General features: G+C 37.9%; 1 protein-coding gene across 1 annotated transcript in view; it reads right to left on the bottom strand.

The window, feature by feature from the left end:
• Positions 1-7,822, bottom strand: part of SI (sucrase-isomaltase) — a 74,529-nt gene extending 66,707 nt beyond the window's left edge. The window contains 3 exon segments of the mRNA XM_055127725.1: positions 2,206-2,285; positions 7,040-7,157; positions 7,761-7,822. Of these exon segments, the coding sequence (XP_054983700.1) occupies positions 2,206-2,285; positions 7,040-7,157 (198 nt within the window). The 5' untranslated portion in view covers positions 7,761-7,822.
• Positions 7,823-16,918: the final 9,096 nt, after the last annotated feature.

Genomic DNA, 16,918 nt, shown 5'->3' with positions numbered 1-16,918 from the left:
TTATCTTGTTTGGGGATATAACTCCCACAACAATAGTGAGTTTTGTGTTGAAATATGGAACGTAGTCAAGGTGAAGAGAAAATAAATTGAAATTCATCAGTTATACAGTTGGGGTGGGGGCAGGGAGTATACCCGGGATTTTGGTGGTGGAATACGGGCACTGGTGAAGGGATGGTGTTTGAATACGGTATAACTGAGACATAAACCTGAGAACTCTGTAACTTTCCACATGGTGATAAAATTTTTTAAAAAATAAAAATTAAAAAAAAAGAAAAGTAAATATAAGTTATGTTACAGAAATGGTAGAATTGAGCAACTTGAGATGTTATAGTTCAATTCTTTGTGTTATGTGTGGTTGAGTGAGTGTAATACAAGTTAATATAGATCATTTACATAGAGTAGGGATTAATATTTTATTTTATCTTCTGTTATAATAAAATTAAATATGGAAAATTATTTGGCAGTTTTGGCATACTCGATATGCCAAAAACAGTAATAAATGATGGTGCTCATCCCCTGAACCTGAAAGAGCCCCCAATATGCCATTGGGCTACACTATTACGTGACAGAGACGAATGGAGATGTTACTGGCGCCCACTTGAGCAAATCGATGAACAACAGGATGACAGTGATATAGTGATGGAAAATTATAATGTTAAAATAAAAAATGATGTATAATAGAGAGTCTCTTGCCCGCAAGCCTGGCTGTCTTCCCCGGGGCCCCTTGGAGGGGATGGGCTCCAGCTTCCCTCCCCGCCCCTAGCAGAGCTCCCGGTGGCCGGGTGGCCAAAGACCACCGGAACCTAGCCACAGCCATGCTCAAGGCCCCTCTTTACACATTTGGACAAGCCTCACGCATGAAGGTACCGGCAGAGGAACCCAGGTGTGTGTAATCCCATCAATGGCCAACATCCAGAGACTTAAAAGCAAGATCCCAGAAGCAATATCTTAGAACCTACTTCTCCCTCTGGGAGAAACTTGCAAGCTACTGAGAGTTTCCTGCCCACATGGGACAGCCTAGCAAGCTTCCCATGGTGTATTCATATGCTAAAGCCAGTAACAAGTTGGATCTCATTCCCCTGACCCTGAAAGAGCCTCCAATGTGGCATCATTAGGAAGGCCGAGTGGAGAGAGGCTTCTAAAATCTCAGGGATAGGACGAATGGAGATGTTACTGAGCCCGCTGGAGAAATTGACGATCAACGGGATTTTGTGATTCGTGATGTGATTCGTGATATAAGATTATGTAGTAAAATGTATGTTATACATATACAAGGAAATTACAAAGTATAAATGTGGGTGTATAATCATTGAACTTTATTTCCATACAGTTTAGGAAAACCAAAGAACAGTTACCTTGAGAGTTATATTAATTCTTAAAATTATTATTAGTTTTCTCCATTTAATTCTCTCTTAATATTAAAATCAAGTTTTAAAAAAACTAATGTTACTTTATTTTCCCGAAGAAAGTTAGCAATACCATCATTAAAAACACTAATAAGAGAAGGGACGAATATGACGATAATAGTTGGAAATGATCACTCTGGATAAGAACTGAATGTTGAGAGTAGGTAAAGGGATATACATGATGACCTTTCAGCACCTGTATTGTAAACTAGGATGCCCAAAAGGTAAGAAAAAGAGAGAGAGATACAGACAGAGACAGAGAAGGAAAATGCCTGTATAGATATCAGCTGGGGCAGGGATGGAGTGACAAGGAAACTGGAGACATTGGAGGCGGGAAATGTGCACTTGTGAAGGGAGAGTGTTGGAATATTATGGCTGCAAACCAATTATAAACAACTTTGTAACTATGCATCTCTCTGTGACTCAATAAAAATAAGGTAAAATACTCTAATGAAATATAAATGTTATTTATCAAATGTCTATGTAGTCAAATATAAAAGTTTGATTTTAAAGTAAGTTTATAGGTATAGAATTTTATGGCGATTAGTAAAATAAATATAAACAATTTATTAAACATAAAAATTAATGCAATTTTAAATTTGAGCTGAACAGAGGTAAAGCAATGTGAATTTAGTAATCAATTATCTCTTATTCATGCAAAGTACAGTGAAAAATATAAATATAGTTTACTTGATGAATTTTTTTAACATACATAACTGATTCAACATTGATAATCTCAATTTCTTTATAATTTCACAGTAGCTATAATAATAAAATATTAATGACTTATGTTACAAACCTGTGTTGGAAATTGATCTGGAATACAATTTATTCTTTTATTTTGCTCTGTTGGACATTTTCCTAAAACAGTGGATTCCACTAAAAAAAAACAGACAAAATAAGATATTATTTTAAAAATATTATTCATGTACTACATATATTAAAGCAAAACATGCTCAAAATGAGAAATGGAAATGTTTCATTATCTAGAATCCACAACTTAACCTAGTTTTTAGAAGAAAATATCTAAATTATACTACAAAGTTGATTACACAGAAACCTCTTGACTGCTCTTTAAAAGAGAAAATAAATTCACATATCATCATGAGGTAAGGAAGAAATTTACATGCCAAATATCTTTCAATTTGTAATTTATGAATAAAAAAGAAGAAACATGGGGAAATGTGCATAGAAAAATAGAAAAAGTACATGAAAAAGAAGGGAAGAAGATTGGGCAAGGTGAACAAAAGAGAACATAGAGACACAGAACAGACAGTAGAGAGCACAATATTGGGCAAGAGCAAACTCTGCATTATGGTATGAGACAATTGCCAGAGTCGGGTGGAGGCTGGGGGAAGCCAAGACTAGCATAAAAACACTGGCAGAATACACTGGTAGTAATTGGGTATAGTAATTCTGCATATCAATAACCCTAATGCTAACAATCTACTAGGTTAAAATTATTAAAAAAATAAGATTATTAAAACAGAATGGAAAACAAAAATACTCTTTAGAAAGAGGAATCTTCTGGAAGTCAAATGTGGGTAAGATAAAATCCATTTATTTCCATGGTAATAAGCACTCAAGTACTCAAGAAGAATGTAAGCAAAAATAGTAGTAAAAAATATTATTGAAGCAGTCAGGTAGGTAGATAGGGACACTGTTCCCCCGCCCCCACCTTCTTGCCTCCACTCATCCACACTCCTCCCCTAGCCCTCCATGGCAATGAATTCCTGAGCAATTCAATGACAAAAGCAAATAGTCCCAAGGCAGAGAGATACCCTCCTCTGGACACAGGAACAAAGGCTTTGTAAGACCTTTACCTGGTGCCTCACAGACCCAGAGAATCTCCAGCAGGAACAAAAGCCAGGAAAGGAATATCAAAAATGAGCAACAGCTGTCCCCAACTCGACCCTTTTGACAACAGCCCTAGCAATGGACTGTTACCTAGGTAGAAAGCCCTGTATGGGCAGCTTGGAAGAAACCCGATAAAAGTCAACTTGAACAAAGGAAATGTGTGCAAATGCTACCCAAGACCATGTGCTGCCTGTACCCATGAGTTGCTGTTGAGCCCAAATGGTTCCGAAGTGTATGTCTTGCTACAACTCCTCTTCTTAAGATGTGTACTTTTATGCTTTCCTAGCTAATGTGAGAAGTGTACTGGGCTCCTGTCCATTCTGGAGAAGGCCTTGCTCTCTTTTGAGCACATTTTCCTCATCCTCCCTGCTGCCCTCATCTGTCCCCACCTTCCTAAACACTTGAAAATAAAATCTGTTATAATTCTCTGCCATCTACTCCTGAAATTTTTTTCTGAGAGAAAAGCAAGAATCAAAAAAAGGCCTGGTGATGCAAGCTGAAAGTAGACTATAGACCAAACATGATGACCACTTAATACCTCTACTGCAAACCACAACACCCAAATTAAGAGAGAGAGCAAAAGGGAATGCCCTACCACAGAGGCAGGGTGGGGTGTGGGGAGGGTGGGGTGGGGGTGGTAGGAGGGATGCTGGGACCATTGGTGGTCGAAAATGGGCACTGGTGGAGGAATGGGCACTCGACCATTGTGAGACTGAAACGCAAGCATGAAAGCTTGTAAGTCTGTAACTATACTTCACAGTGATTCACTAATAAAACATTTTTTTTAAAAAGGCCTCGGTAAGGTTCTAGGATTGACTTTCTTTTCCTGCAAGGAGCAAGAATTCACAGTTCTAGATTTCACAAATTGGGTTGCAAAAGTGGATAGAGAGGAAATAGCAGATTCCCTTCTTGAGACTGATGCCTCTCTGCTTCAAATAAGGCACCTAGGGACCCAAACCATATCATTACTATTAATCTAAATAAATTGCAATAACCTTACCAATTTTAATTTGATCAAAAAAGCATTGAGAATAAGGAGATGCATTAGATGTACCAGAGTACATCAACTCTAAACTGTCATAGATACCTACAGAAACATTTTTTTAAAACTCAAGTTTGTTTCACACTTCCTGTACCTCTTTAATCCCTCTAAATTTATGCAAGTTGTTTTTTTATAATGAGCTTAAAACAAAGAAAGTATTAACCAAATTTCCTACTCCACATATGCAGGCAGAGAGATGAGATGGGACCTGAACATTTTGAAGGAAAGGATGAAACAATGGAGAAAATGCCTAGTTCAGAAGTAGCCTAAAGTAGCCTAAAGGCTTGAAGACCTCCTTTGAGATGCAAATACTGAGCTTTTTAGAGATAGGAAAATTGATCCATATCCCAGATGCAGAAACTGAAATGCCACCCAAAGAAGGAATGGTCCTTTAGAAAAGAAACTAGAAGAGAAACAGAGCAACACGGCTGGAGAGATAGCTCTCCACCCCGTGCCAGGCTGTCTCACCCAGGGCACCTTGGAGGAGGAAGGGTGAGTCCCTCTTCCTGCACCAACAGAGCCCTGGGAGTTGAAAACCTTCATAACCCAATCTCTGCCATCTCATGTCTGATCTCCATAGGCTGGGAGGAGCCTCATGCATGAGAATGAAACTGCTGTAACAAAAGGGAATGCCCTGCCACAGAGGCGGGGCAGGTGGAGGGGACAGGGTGGGGGTGGTGGGAGGGAAGCTGGGACCATTGGTGGTGGAAAATGGACACTGGTGGAGGGATGGGTACTTGATCTTTGTATGACCAAAACGCAAGCATGAAAGTCTGTAAGTCTGTAACTTTGTCTCATGGTGATTCACTAATAAAAAAATTAAAAATAAATAAATAAATAAATAAAAATAAAATGCAGATACATGTTTTTGGGACCAAACTCTCCACTGTCTCAAAGAGTTGGGAATGGGCAACCTCTCCCCATCTCCCTGTACTTCCTGGACCCTGGCTGTTATGAACTGCTTCTGGTGCCATATAAGAAGCTCATTAATGGCCATGATCCAGGGACTCACAAAAAAAATCTAAAAAGAGAAAGAAAGCAACAACCCCAGAGATGCTTCTGCACTCCAAAGTCACCATCCAGTTAAAAATTTAACCTGTCTGTATCACTCTATGTAAATTTTAGAATTTCTGGACCATACAACTGCATTTGCAGCTACTGCTGTGTGACATCTCAAAATCTGCCCCACTGATGTACCAAGAGTAGCACACCACATTTGATGGGGTATAACGTAGAAGGTAGCCTATTTCAATAAACACACACACACACACACACACATATACACACAGGGAAACCTGTAACAACATGTTAGTAATCTCTTATACAAGGGCTTAATGACTCCAGGGTGAGATACAACACTCTTCACATAGTTTCCTTAGGAAATTTTGCATCATTTTAAATGGATTATTCATAACAAACAATGCAAAATAACTTATTTAGTACACAACTTATTTAGTATACACTTTGGGGGCAGGTTTTGGTGATAATGAAAAAACTCAAAATAATGGTGTTGGGGTGGTGTAATGGTGTTGCGATTGATGTTGGAATATTAAATGTAATACATTATCATGGACAACTTTAAAAATAATAAATAAATAAAACATAAAAAATTAAAAGCTCATAAAATTCTTAGGCTCTTGAGGAAAAAATTAGAGGATCATCAAGAGCATGGAGTCCAAGATTGTTTTCCTGTGGCAACAACCAAATTAACTTTTACATATGCAGAGAACTCTAGACTAAGAGAACTTTGAGAATTTCTATATAACATTCCGGGGCTGGAGCAATAGCACAGCAGGTAGGGCTTTGCCTTGCACGCGGCCGACCCAGATTTAATTCCTAGCATCCCATATGGTCCCCTGAGCACCACCAGGAGTAATTCCTGAGTGCAGAGCCAGGAGTAACCCCTGAGCATCGCCGGGTGTGACCCAAAAAGCAAAAAGAAAAAAAGAAAAAAAAGAGAATTTCTATATAACATTCCAAAAGACGGTCTCTGCTTTCCTCTCTGAAGAAGTCATGTTCACAGAAATTTGTCATTCTCTCTTCCTCTCTCTTTACATGTAAATACATTTATTTCTTTGAAAGTTAATTTGCTTCATTATTTTGTCTCTTCAAGAAACTCTTTCCTGTGAGGGAAGCTATGGAACCTGGGATGCCTGTGCGTTCCTTTTCCTACAAGGAGCGTTTCCTCACTCCATCCTGATCTCCATGGTTCCCCAAGAACTCTGAGGGTAGAGACATGCCCCACACTGCACAGAACAAATGGACTTCAGGCTAAGCTTGACACTGTCATAGGGGGCTGGCAGGATGTGACCATTTGTTCCATGTCGTTGCATGTAGCAGAATTGCCAGTTCTTGACACATGGCAGTCATCTCTCTAGTGGCAGATGGAGGTCGAGCAGAAAGGAGGAAGCACTCCTTTCTCTAATTCCTTGTCTAATTTCTTGCTTTTCTGAATACCAGGTGACCTGCAACATTTTGAACCATTTTCCTTCTAGAAGTTTTGCTATTGTTTAAGCAGCACAGTGTGAGGAATTTTTCTTAACACCAAAGCCAATAGAGTACAATGTTGCTTCATGGAAATAACTGGAATAGAATATTTTGGAGAAATTATAGAACTTACCTGAGATCTTTCTTTTTGTTTCACCTCATAGATTACTTTTCAAAGTCCAGTATTTCAGTGGACAAACTATCTTAACTTCACTATAATATTTAGTTATTTTTTAACATTAATTACCTTCAACAGCAGGTGTATTAGTTGCTAATACAGCAACTAAAGCAATAGCTATTATAGTAACTATAGCAAAGAGGACGATCAGAGATATTTCCAATCCAGTAAATTTCTTTCTTGCCATCTAAAGAAAGAAAGAATGTAGACCTGAGTCTGACATCAAGTAAACAAAGAACAATTTTAAAAACATAACTTAATAAAATCTTTAGGGTCCCTAGATATAGCCCAGCAGAAAGATGCTTGTCTTACAGGGAGTCAGCCAGGGCTGGTCCCTGGTACCACATAAGGTTCCTTTAGCCCTGATCGAAATGAGCCATAAGCACAGAATCAGGAGTAGGCTCTGATCACAACAGGCCATGGTCCAAATATCACACTCCAAAAGAAAAGAAAATGCTTAAAGACTATAATTTAAATTAGCATGTGATTTCTGTTACATGTACATTGTTTAATCATATTCAATCTTGGGAAGCATGATTATAAGGTAAACAATAAGAGGTTGTACAAAATAATATATATAGAAATAAAAGATTATATTTGTTAGAAAAAACAGCATAAAACAAGTGTACTAAAATTAAATTATTCACATGAATACTTATAAACAAAGAGTATTGCACTTCTTCATATGATGTATGTAGTAATTAAGTCAACATACTTATATCATAATAATATTAAGGAAACTTTTTTTGAAATTTATACATTTAGGGCATTTGCCTTGCATGCAGCCAACCTGGGTTTTATTCTTCTGTCCCTCTTGGAGAGCCTGGCAAGCTACCGAGAGTATCTCGTCCGCATGGCAGAGCCTGGCAAGCTATCTGTGGCATATTCAATATGCCAAAAACAGTAACAACAACAAGTCTCAAAATGGAGATGTTACTGGTGCCTGCTCGAGCATGTAACATGTAACAAGAGCAACAGAATGACAGTGACAGTGATAAATTTATTTCATTTCTCTCTTTATCTTCACTTTATTAAAAGGTAACTTGATGGCTACTCAGTAAAGAATTTATGAGAAAATATTAAACTTTTATATATTGTAACATACTTCACATATGTATTCTTTTCTAAAATAAAACACATTTAATCACATTTAGAATATTTCTTTGCTTTTAAATATTCAAACTAGTATTCTATTCCTTCTATAGAGAGCAAATAAACTAATTCTGTAGTTATTTAAAAATTAAAAACAGATTATAAAAAGGCAAAGAAAATATTTTCGTGCCTTAAAATTATTTTAGAAAGTTTCTTTCTTCTTTAGTAAAGGATATAGGCATTTAAAATGCATAGGAAAACGTGATATTATTGCTATTTTAAAGAACTTCATAGATACAAATGTTGCTAACATAAAGGGAACACAAAATTATTTATAAACATGGAAGGAACAGAAAATATGATTTGTAAACTTACCTTATTGCATAATGTGTCCTACTAACTCTGGGATAGCAAGTCAAGTAAGACTGTGCAAAAGATATGAAACAGGAGGAACTGCTCAGTTATATAGTGAGCTATAAACTTTTATTGCATCTTTATCAGCCTCTCAAATTTATATTTCTGTTCAACTTGCAATTGTAGTGTATGAACCTGAGAACATTGCTTAAAATTTTTTCGTGAATCTAAATTAATTAATAGTTGTGCTTTCAAATGGTCTTTGATAGTGTCAATAAAATATGGTTTTTTCAAAATTTTAATTTTTATTCTTTTCAATGCTGCTTTAATAAATTTCATGACAACATAAACATTTAAAACTCTCTCCAGAAGGTTAAAAAAACTTATTTGTAAAGTGGAACTTGAAAATATTTGCAGGAATAATTAGAAGACAAGTTTTTATAAAATATAATGGTTAAGTAAAGTTAGATCTTGGATCCCATTATTAAACTTAAGATTGAATAACTAACACTATTAATAAGATTGGACCATAAAAATAGATATAAATAAGTATTTAAGAAATAAAATCATTTTATTTTTACTTAGCACTGATTTAATAATTTAAATTTCATAGTATATTGTAAGCACTTTATTAAATATTATAGAACCAATTGCATTACTGATTTAAAGAATAGGTGTACAAAAAAGGGGGTCTTGCTGTAAGATTATAGGCCTGAGAAACAGAAGAAACAAGAGGTAACACACTTGTCTTGAATACCATTGACCCTGGTTCAAGTTCCTGGTAACACATTTGCTCTCCTGAGCACCACAAAGGTTCATTTTGATATCAGAGTAAACATAGTCTCTGACAACCACTAGATGTGCCCCTACTCAAGAGAGAGCAGTGTGGCAGGCTGGGATCATAGTACAGTGGCTAGGGCCTTTGCCTTCTATGAAGCTAATCTAGACTTTATCCCTGACACCACAAATGTCCTTGGTGCCCTTTCAGGAGTGATCACTGAGTGCAGAGCCAGACGTAAGCCTGAGATACTCTAAATATGTCCCCAAACCCAAAGTAAAACCAAAATTGAAAACAAAGAGAGTGGCTTGCTCTTCAAGCCCTACTCTCCCTTGAACACATATTCTGCTCACTCGACTCTCTGTTTCTTTGCTTCCTTGTTTACACTCCGGAGAAGCCTGTGCTCTCATAAATACGTACTTCTCTCTTTCTCTCGCCTCACATCTTTCTAAACAAATTTCAATAAAAACTATCATGCTTCACCAAAAATTATAATAATGAGAGGGCAACTTACAAATTGCAAGCTGTATTATATATAGCTGGCAAATTATCAGAAAGTTGGCTTATTTTTTGCAATCCAGTCACTTTATTACACTCAAAATGGAACTAGCTAACCAACAGTTGGGAGGTCACTGAAAATAATATGAGCTAACATAGGTTATCATCAGCATTGCCCCTCTGCTTTTATAAAAATAGGTAATATATGAGTTCTGCATAGAATCTTAATGGTATCTTTTAAAATAATTATGTCTTTTTAAAAATGCAAGCTAAATATGCATTTAAAGAGAAACAGTAAAAATAGACAAATGAAATACTATAAGATATGGGGATATGTAAGGAGAATTTTCATTATACAGGACACATCTAACAAGTATGCATAAATGGATAAGCTACTGATCCAGGGGTGCATAGAGGGAGAGCAAGGCACTGTGTTTCAGAAAGTAATAAAATGATCAAAAATAGAAATGCTACTCTATTACCAGCCCAAATCAAATTCAAAGAATAATTGAACATTCTTTAGAGGTCTAGGAACTGAGGACTGATAAAATTAAATGAGCTGAGAAGGCCAGAGACAGTGATTAGGGCATCTGACTTGCATGTTACAAGCCCAGGTTCATTCTTGGCAAGACATATGGTCTCCTGAGCACCATTAGGATTGATTCATGTGATACAGCTGGGAGAAAACCCTGAGAACTGCTAGGTAAAGCCTCTTAGAAGTCAAATAAACAAATAAAATATTCTCTAGATGTTGCCAGCATCAGCATGCAAAAGGATAACTCCTACTCCCTCACAGAGAGGAGAAACTTCAGGAGGAACAAAGACCCTAGTAAGACTACAAGGGCTGAAGTGATATACAGTGGATAGGTGCTTGCCCTGCACACTTCTGACCCTGGGTCGAAGTTTGGGACTTCATATGGTGCCTCAAACCTGCCATAATAAATTCCTTACTGTAGAGAGGAGTAACCCTGGAGCACTGCTGGCTTTGGCGCCCAAACCAAAACAAATGCATAAATAGATGAACAAATAACAAGAAGATTAAAGAGATAAAAAAGTTCAGAGTCATCTTTACAAAATCCTTACAAGAGGTTCTAACCTACAGATAACTAGAAACAGATGTTATTAGCAGTAGACTAACCAAACTGACACTCACCATACACTCACCAGTAAGGAAAACCCTGTAAAACCAATTTTGCAAAATAAATCAGCATACATTCTTATTTGAGGATCACTAGTATTCCAACTTGAGATGTATCAATCCTTTGTTTTACTTTATGGATTACCTTTTCTCACTCTCACATTTTTTAAACAAAATAACTTTTTCTAATTATCTGGCTCCTGAAATTCTTTTTTAGCAAGTGTAAATAATTAACCTGGGAGATATGGGTGAAGGTCAGAATTTACTTTCATTTTCTGCTAGGAGCAAGTACTGGTTCCTACATGAGGTCTCACTTTTTCACAAGGTCTTGATCCTATCTGAGACCACCCCAAAATTTGGAAGCATGGTGGCAAGAAGTTTTCATGATGAGTAGATCAAGTGGACCTCAGCTGATATGGCAACTGCCTTATGCAACTGATGGACCCTAATGTCCACAATTTAAAGGTACTCTTGGCATATTTTTATAAGTTCTTACCACTCTTGCCTTCCCTCGAAAGCCCTTTCTCAGGAAGCAAGGTGAGTCCTGTAAGATGGCAATAACACTTTCTATTATAAAAAGTGCCACCACCTTGACTTCTCACAACTCTCACCAACATCATGGTTATTTATAATAGCGAGAGAAAAGTATTAGGTGGGTTTATATCTCAAAAATATGCAGGAATTTATTATGGAAGAATAAAATATTGAAAGTAAATAAAAAAAAACAAAATGAAAAAAAGATCAGGGATATAGTACCATAAGCAAGTCAACCTATACCCATAGGGCAAGTGCATGAGAAGCTTGATGGTGCCTTCAGGCTTCAGGCTTCCTGATACCCCAAAATTGCCACTGTGCCTCTGGGTGGATCCCAACAACATGAGGCCAAGTTTTTCAAGACATTATGTAGCCAAAAATTAGGTATGTGGTAGTCACACCCATCAGTCACATTCAATGGATCAGCTACACAAGCTCAATTATTGGCCTTGCTTCAGAGATCCCTTAATAAATCTCCAAAGAAATCAAAAGCCACCATTAATCTCAGACCTGTGCAAGGCTGACTAGACAGAGGTAAATTAGTATGGATGAGTCACCCTGGTGCCCACTCAGGCTGAGCTCCCAGCAGCTGCTTGCTCCCAATAATCCAAAATCACCGCCATGCCCCTGGCCAGACTCCACAGAACTTACGAACACATAATCTGCTGAAAATTTAGGTATGTGTTTGTGACTGAAATCTCCAGGCTTCCTTTGAGTTGGGATGGGCTACTTACCCCCACCTCCCTGTACTTTGCAGTTATGTCTACCCAGTTAAAAAAATTAAGTTACTCCAACCTTACCTTACAGATAAAAATACTGAACACCCTTGAACAAACAAATTGACCTCTTAGTAGCTGTATTGAAAACCATAATGCACAAAAGGAGAGAGAGAAAGAAAAGAAGTATCTTCCATATGGGCAGGCTGGAAGAAGGGGGTGTTGAGGAATGGTGGGAGGGAAACCAGGTTCATTGGTGGTGGGAAATGTATATTGGTGAAGGGAGAGGTGTTGGATCATTGTATGACTAAAACCCAAATGGAAACAACTATAATGATCTGTCATGGATATTCAATATTTTTTTAAAAAGAGAAAAAAAAAGTTTAAGTAAATCATAAAGCAATTTTTATTTAAATACACAATAAAGTTAAGCTGTATAACCCCTGAAATTATATCTGTGTAATACAATCCCCCCCAAATTCCATCATCTAGTTATAGGATACAGATGCTGGAATTTTTTTTGCACCAGTGATTGTATTCATACAGACAGGCGGTGGCAGAGAATAGATAGAAAACAGTTTGCAGTGACATTCAGCAGATCAAGGAATGTTTGAAGAATAAATACATGACCTAAAAAGTAGTTTTTCTGCTTCCGCCTACTCAGCAGAATCAAGATATCAGTTTCCGAAATCCAATACACTATTTAAAATGTTGGTAAAGAAGTATACAGCATTCTCCACCACCAATGACCTAGGCACCCTTCCATCACCCCCATCCCATTTGGGGATCATTGTATGACTGAAACACAAACACAAAAAACACAAACAGGGTTCTGAATTCCCACTTAGAGAACTGCATGTAAATCCTTAGAAAAGGAGAAGTTATGGGAGACTCTACAGGTCATGCTATGAATATGAAAGGACCCAGAACCCAGGTGAGGTTCCTGAAGCCGCCCCCCCGCGCGCCCCAGAACCCTGTCTTCAGATCTGACTCTGTAACTGCGCCCGCCAATCAGGTACCAAGACCATCCCTTGGCCAAGCCCTCCTGTCCCTCGCTCCCTAAGAGGAAGACACTGGGGGCGTGGCCTGCGTCTTAGTGGGCGCGGCCTCAAAGTGGGCGTGGCCTCAAAGTGGGCGTGGCCTCCTGTCGGAGCGGCCACAGTTATTATTTGTTACCTCAGCTCAATTGGTACTGTGTATTTCTTTGAAAACTCACTTTTGCGATCTCAACCACTTACGCAAAATAGTTTGACACTATTAAGGCTGTCAGTGAATAAGCGAAGTTTAGCACAATCAGAGCCCTTCTTTCCACAAGAGGGAACAGGAATAAATAACTACAAAGTTCCAACTCTATACTTCCGTGACAATATGAAGAAGCAGCGAAAATCCCCTCCAAGAAGAGAGTGAGAAGAAAAGATACCAAAAACATCAACAGGGGCTACTCACATCTACAACCTCTCAGATAAACAATTCAGAGAGGAAATCTGGAGGAGAGTCGACCTACTCCAAGCAAACATGGAACAGACATCCAATAAATTAAGGGAGGAGATGAATGAAGCACTGGAATGGTCTACCAAGAAAATCCAGGAAGAAATGAGAGCAGAAATTTCAAAACTACGAACGGAAGTCACACAAATAAAGGAATCGGTAGAAGAATTAAAAATCTCACTAGATGCCCTCAATAGTAGAATGACTACAGCCGAAGACAGAATCAGCGACCTGGAAGATGAGCTGCAGAAAGCTTATAGACAACAACAAATCATGGCCAAAGACCTCAAAATGGCTATAGAGCGAATCAGAGCCCTGGGGATGACTTCAAGAGGAACAACATAAGAATCATTGGAGTACCAGACCCACAGGGAAGTAACCCCAATGAAAAAAACACAGTCAAAGACATCATTGCTAAAAAATTCCCAGAACTGGAGAAGGCAAGCATGCAGATACAAGGAGTCTGAAGAGTACCAGCAAAAAGAGACCCAAATAAAAAGACTCCAAGGCATATCATAGTCAGAATGACGGATGCTATGGATAGAGACACAATTCTGCAAGCAGCAAGGTTAAAGAAGGAAATCACATACAAAGGAGCACCCCTCAGATTTACAGCAAACCTGTCAGAGGAAACCCTCCGAGCCCGAAGACAATGGTGGGACATAGTGAAAAAACTCAATGAAATGAATGCCTCACCAAGAATACTTTATCTGGCTAAACTCTCACTCAAACTCCAAGGAACCATACACTATTTCTTGGATAAACAACAGCTCAGGAACTTCATAGACTCAAAACCAATTCTTGAAAAAAGGTCTAAAGGGGCTACTGTAAGACAAGGAGGAGCCCCATAGGAACAAAAATCCCACAGAAAGATGACACAAAACCCCATCACAATAATCTCTCTCAATGTCAATGGCCTAAATGCACCTATCAAGAGACACAGAGTGGCAAAATGGATCCGGAAATTAAACCCAACATTCTGTTGCCTACAAGAAGCACACCTGAACAAACAGAGTAAACATAGACTCAAAGTCAAAGGATGGAAAACAATCCTGCAAGCAAACAACCCCCTTAAAAAAGCTGTAGTGGCCATCTTGGTATCCGACAACATAGATTTCAGGTTGAAAAAGATTAAAAGAGACAGCGAAGGTCATTTTCTATATATCAAGGGATATGTGAAACAGGAAGAAATCACACTCTTAAACGTATATGTTCCTAACGAATGACCGGCTAAATATTTAAAACAACTCCTAACAGACTTCAAAGAGGACAACACTAACAGCACAATAGTAGTTGGAGACTTCAATATGGCCTTATCACCTCTAGATAGATCGACAAGAACAAAACTCAACAAGGAAACACTGACTCTGAAAGAAGAGATTGAAGAGAGAGGCCTAATAGACCTATATAGGGCTTTACACCCTAAAAAGAAAGAATACACATTCTTTTCCAGTGCACATGGAACTTTATCTAAAATAGACCATGTACTGGGCCCCAGAACATATCTCAATAAAATCGGAAAAATAGAAATTGTATCAACCATCTTTTCAGACCACGATGCGCTGAAGATAGAAGCTAACCACTCACAAATACGGAAAATCAAATCAAACATCTGGAAATTAAACAATTCAATGTTGAACAATGAGTGGGTCAGAAAGGAAATCAAGGAAGAAATAAAAAAATACTTAGAAACAAATGAGAATGAAGACACGAGCTGCCAAAACCTATGGGACACAGCTAAAGCCGTGTTAAGGGGAAAATTTATAGCTCTCCAAGCATTCCTCAGGAAGGAAGAAAGGGCCCACATAGATAGCTTGACTTCACGACTCAAGACCTTAGAAAAGGACCAGAAAAAGGAGCCCAAACCAGACCGAAGAAAAGAAATAATAAAAATTAGAGCAGAAATTAATGACATTGAAACCAAAAAAACAACCCAAAAGATCAATGAAACAAAGAGCTGCTTCTTTGAGAATATAAATAAGATTGATAAACCGCTAGCAAGAATCACAAAGAAAGAAAGAGAGAGAACTCTAATAAATTAAATCAGAAATGAAAAGGGAGACATCATAACAGAAACCAGTGAGATTCAAAAGATCATTAGAGACTACTTTGAAGGTCTATACACCACAAAAAAGAAGAACCTAAAAGAAATGGATGGATTCCTTGATTCCTACAATCTCCCAAGACTGAACAAAGAAGACTTGGAATACCTGAATAGACCCATCAATGTTAAGGAAATTGAAACTATAATCAATAACCTCCCCCAAAACAAAAGCCCACGCCCAGATGGTTTTACTGGTGAATTCTTCCAAACATTTAAAGAAGACCTGTTGCCAGTTTTCCTCAAACTTTTCCAGGAAATAGAAAAAACAGGAACTCTCCCAAACAGTTTCTATGAAGCACATATCTCTCTAATACCAAAAGCAAACAAAGACACCACTAAGAAAGAAAATTACAGACCAATATTCTTGATGAACACCGATGCAAAGATCCTCAACAAAATATTAGCAAATAGGATCCAACAACTCATCAAAAAGATCATAAATCATGACCAAGTGGGATTCATCCCGGGGATGCAAGGATGGTTTAACATTCGGAAATCAATCAACATAATCCAGCATATCAACAAAAGTAAAGATAAAAACCATATGATCATATCAATAGATGCAGAGAAAGCATTTGACAAGATCCAACATCCTTTCATGATGAAAACCCTCACCAAAATGGGGTTTGGAGGAACTTTCCTCAAGATAGTCGAAGCCATCTACCACAAGCCTATGGCAAGCATTATTTTCAATGTGGAAAAACTAAGGGCCTTTCCTCTAAGATCAGGCACAAGACAAGGATGCCCACTCTCACCACTTCTCTTCAATATAGTACTGGAATTATGTGCAATAGCTATTAGACAAGAAAAAGAGATTAAGGGCATCCAGATAGGAAAGAAAGAAATCAAACTCTCACTATTTGCAGATGATATGATACTATATCTAGAGAAGCCTAAAGCCTCTACTAAGAAACTCTTAGAAACAATAGACTTATACAGTAAAGTTGCAGGCTACAAAATCAGTACCCAAAAATCCATGGCCTTCCTATACGCAAACAATAAGACAGAGGAAAGGGACATGCAAAAAGCAATCCCATTCACAATCGTGCCCCAGAAAATCAAGTTCCTTGGACTCAGCTTAACCAAGGAAGTAAAAGACCCTACAAAGAAAACTATAAAACGCTACTCCATGAAATAAAAGAGGACATGAGGAAATGGAAACACATACTCTGCTCATGGATAGGGAGAATCAATGTTGTCAAAATGGCAATACTCCCCAAAGCATTATACAGATTCAATGCGATCC

Source organism: Sorex araneus, chromosome 2 (genome assembly GCF_027595985.1).
Source record: "Sorex araneus isolate mSorAra2 chromosome 2, mSorAra2.pri, whole genome shotgun sequence".
NCBI lineage: Eukaryota > Metazoa > Chordata > Mammalia > Eulipotyphla > Soricidae > Sorex > Sorex araneus.
The sequence above is the reverse complement of the archived record's forward strand: the minus strand, read 5'-3'. Positions and strand labels throughout refer to the sequence as shown.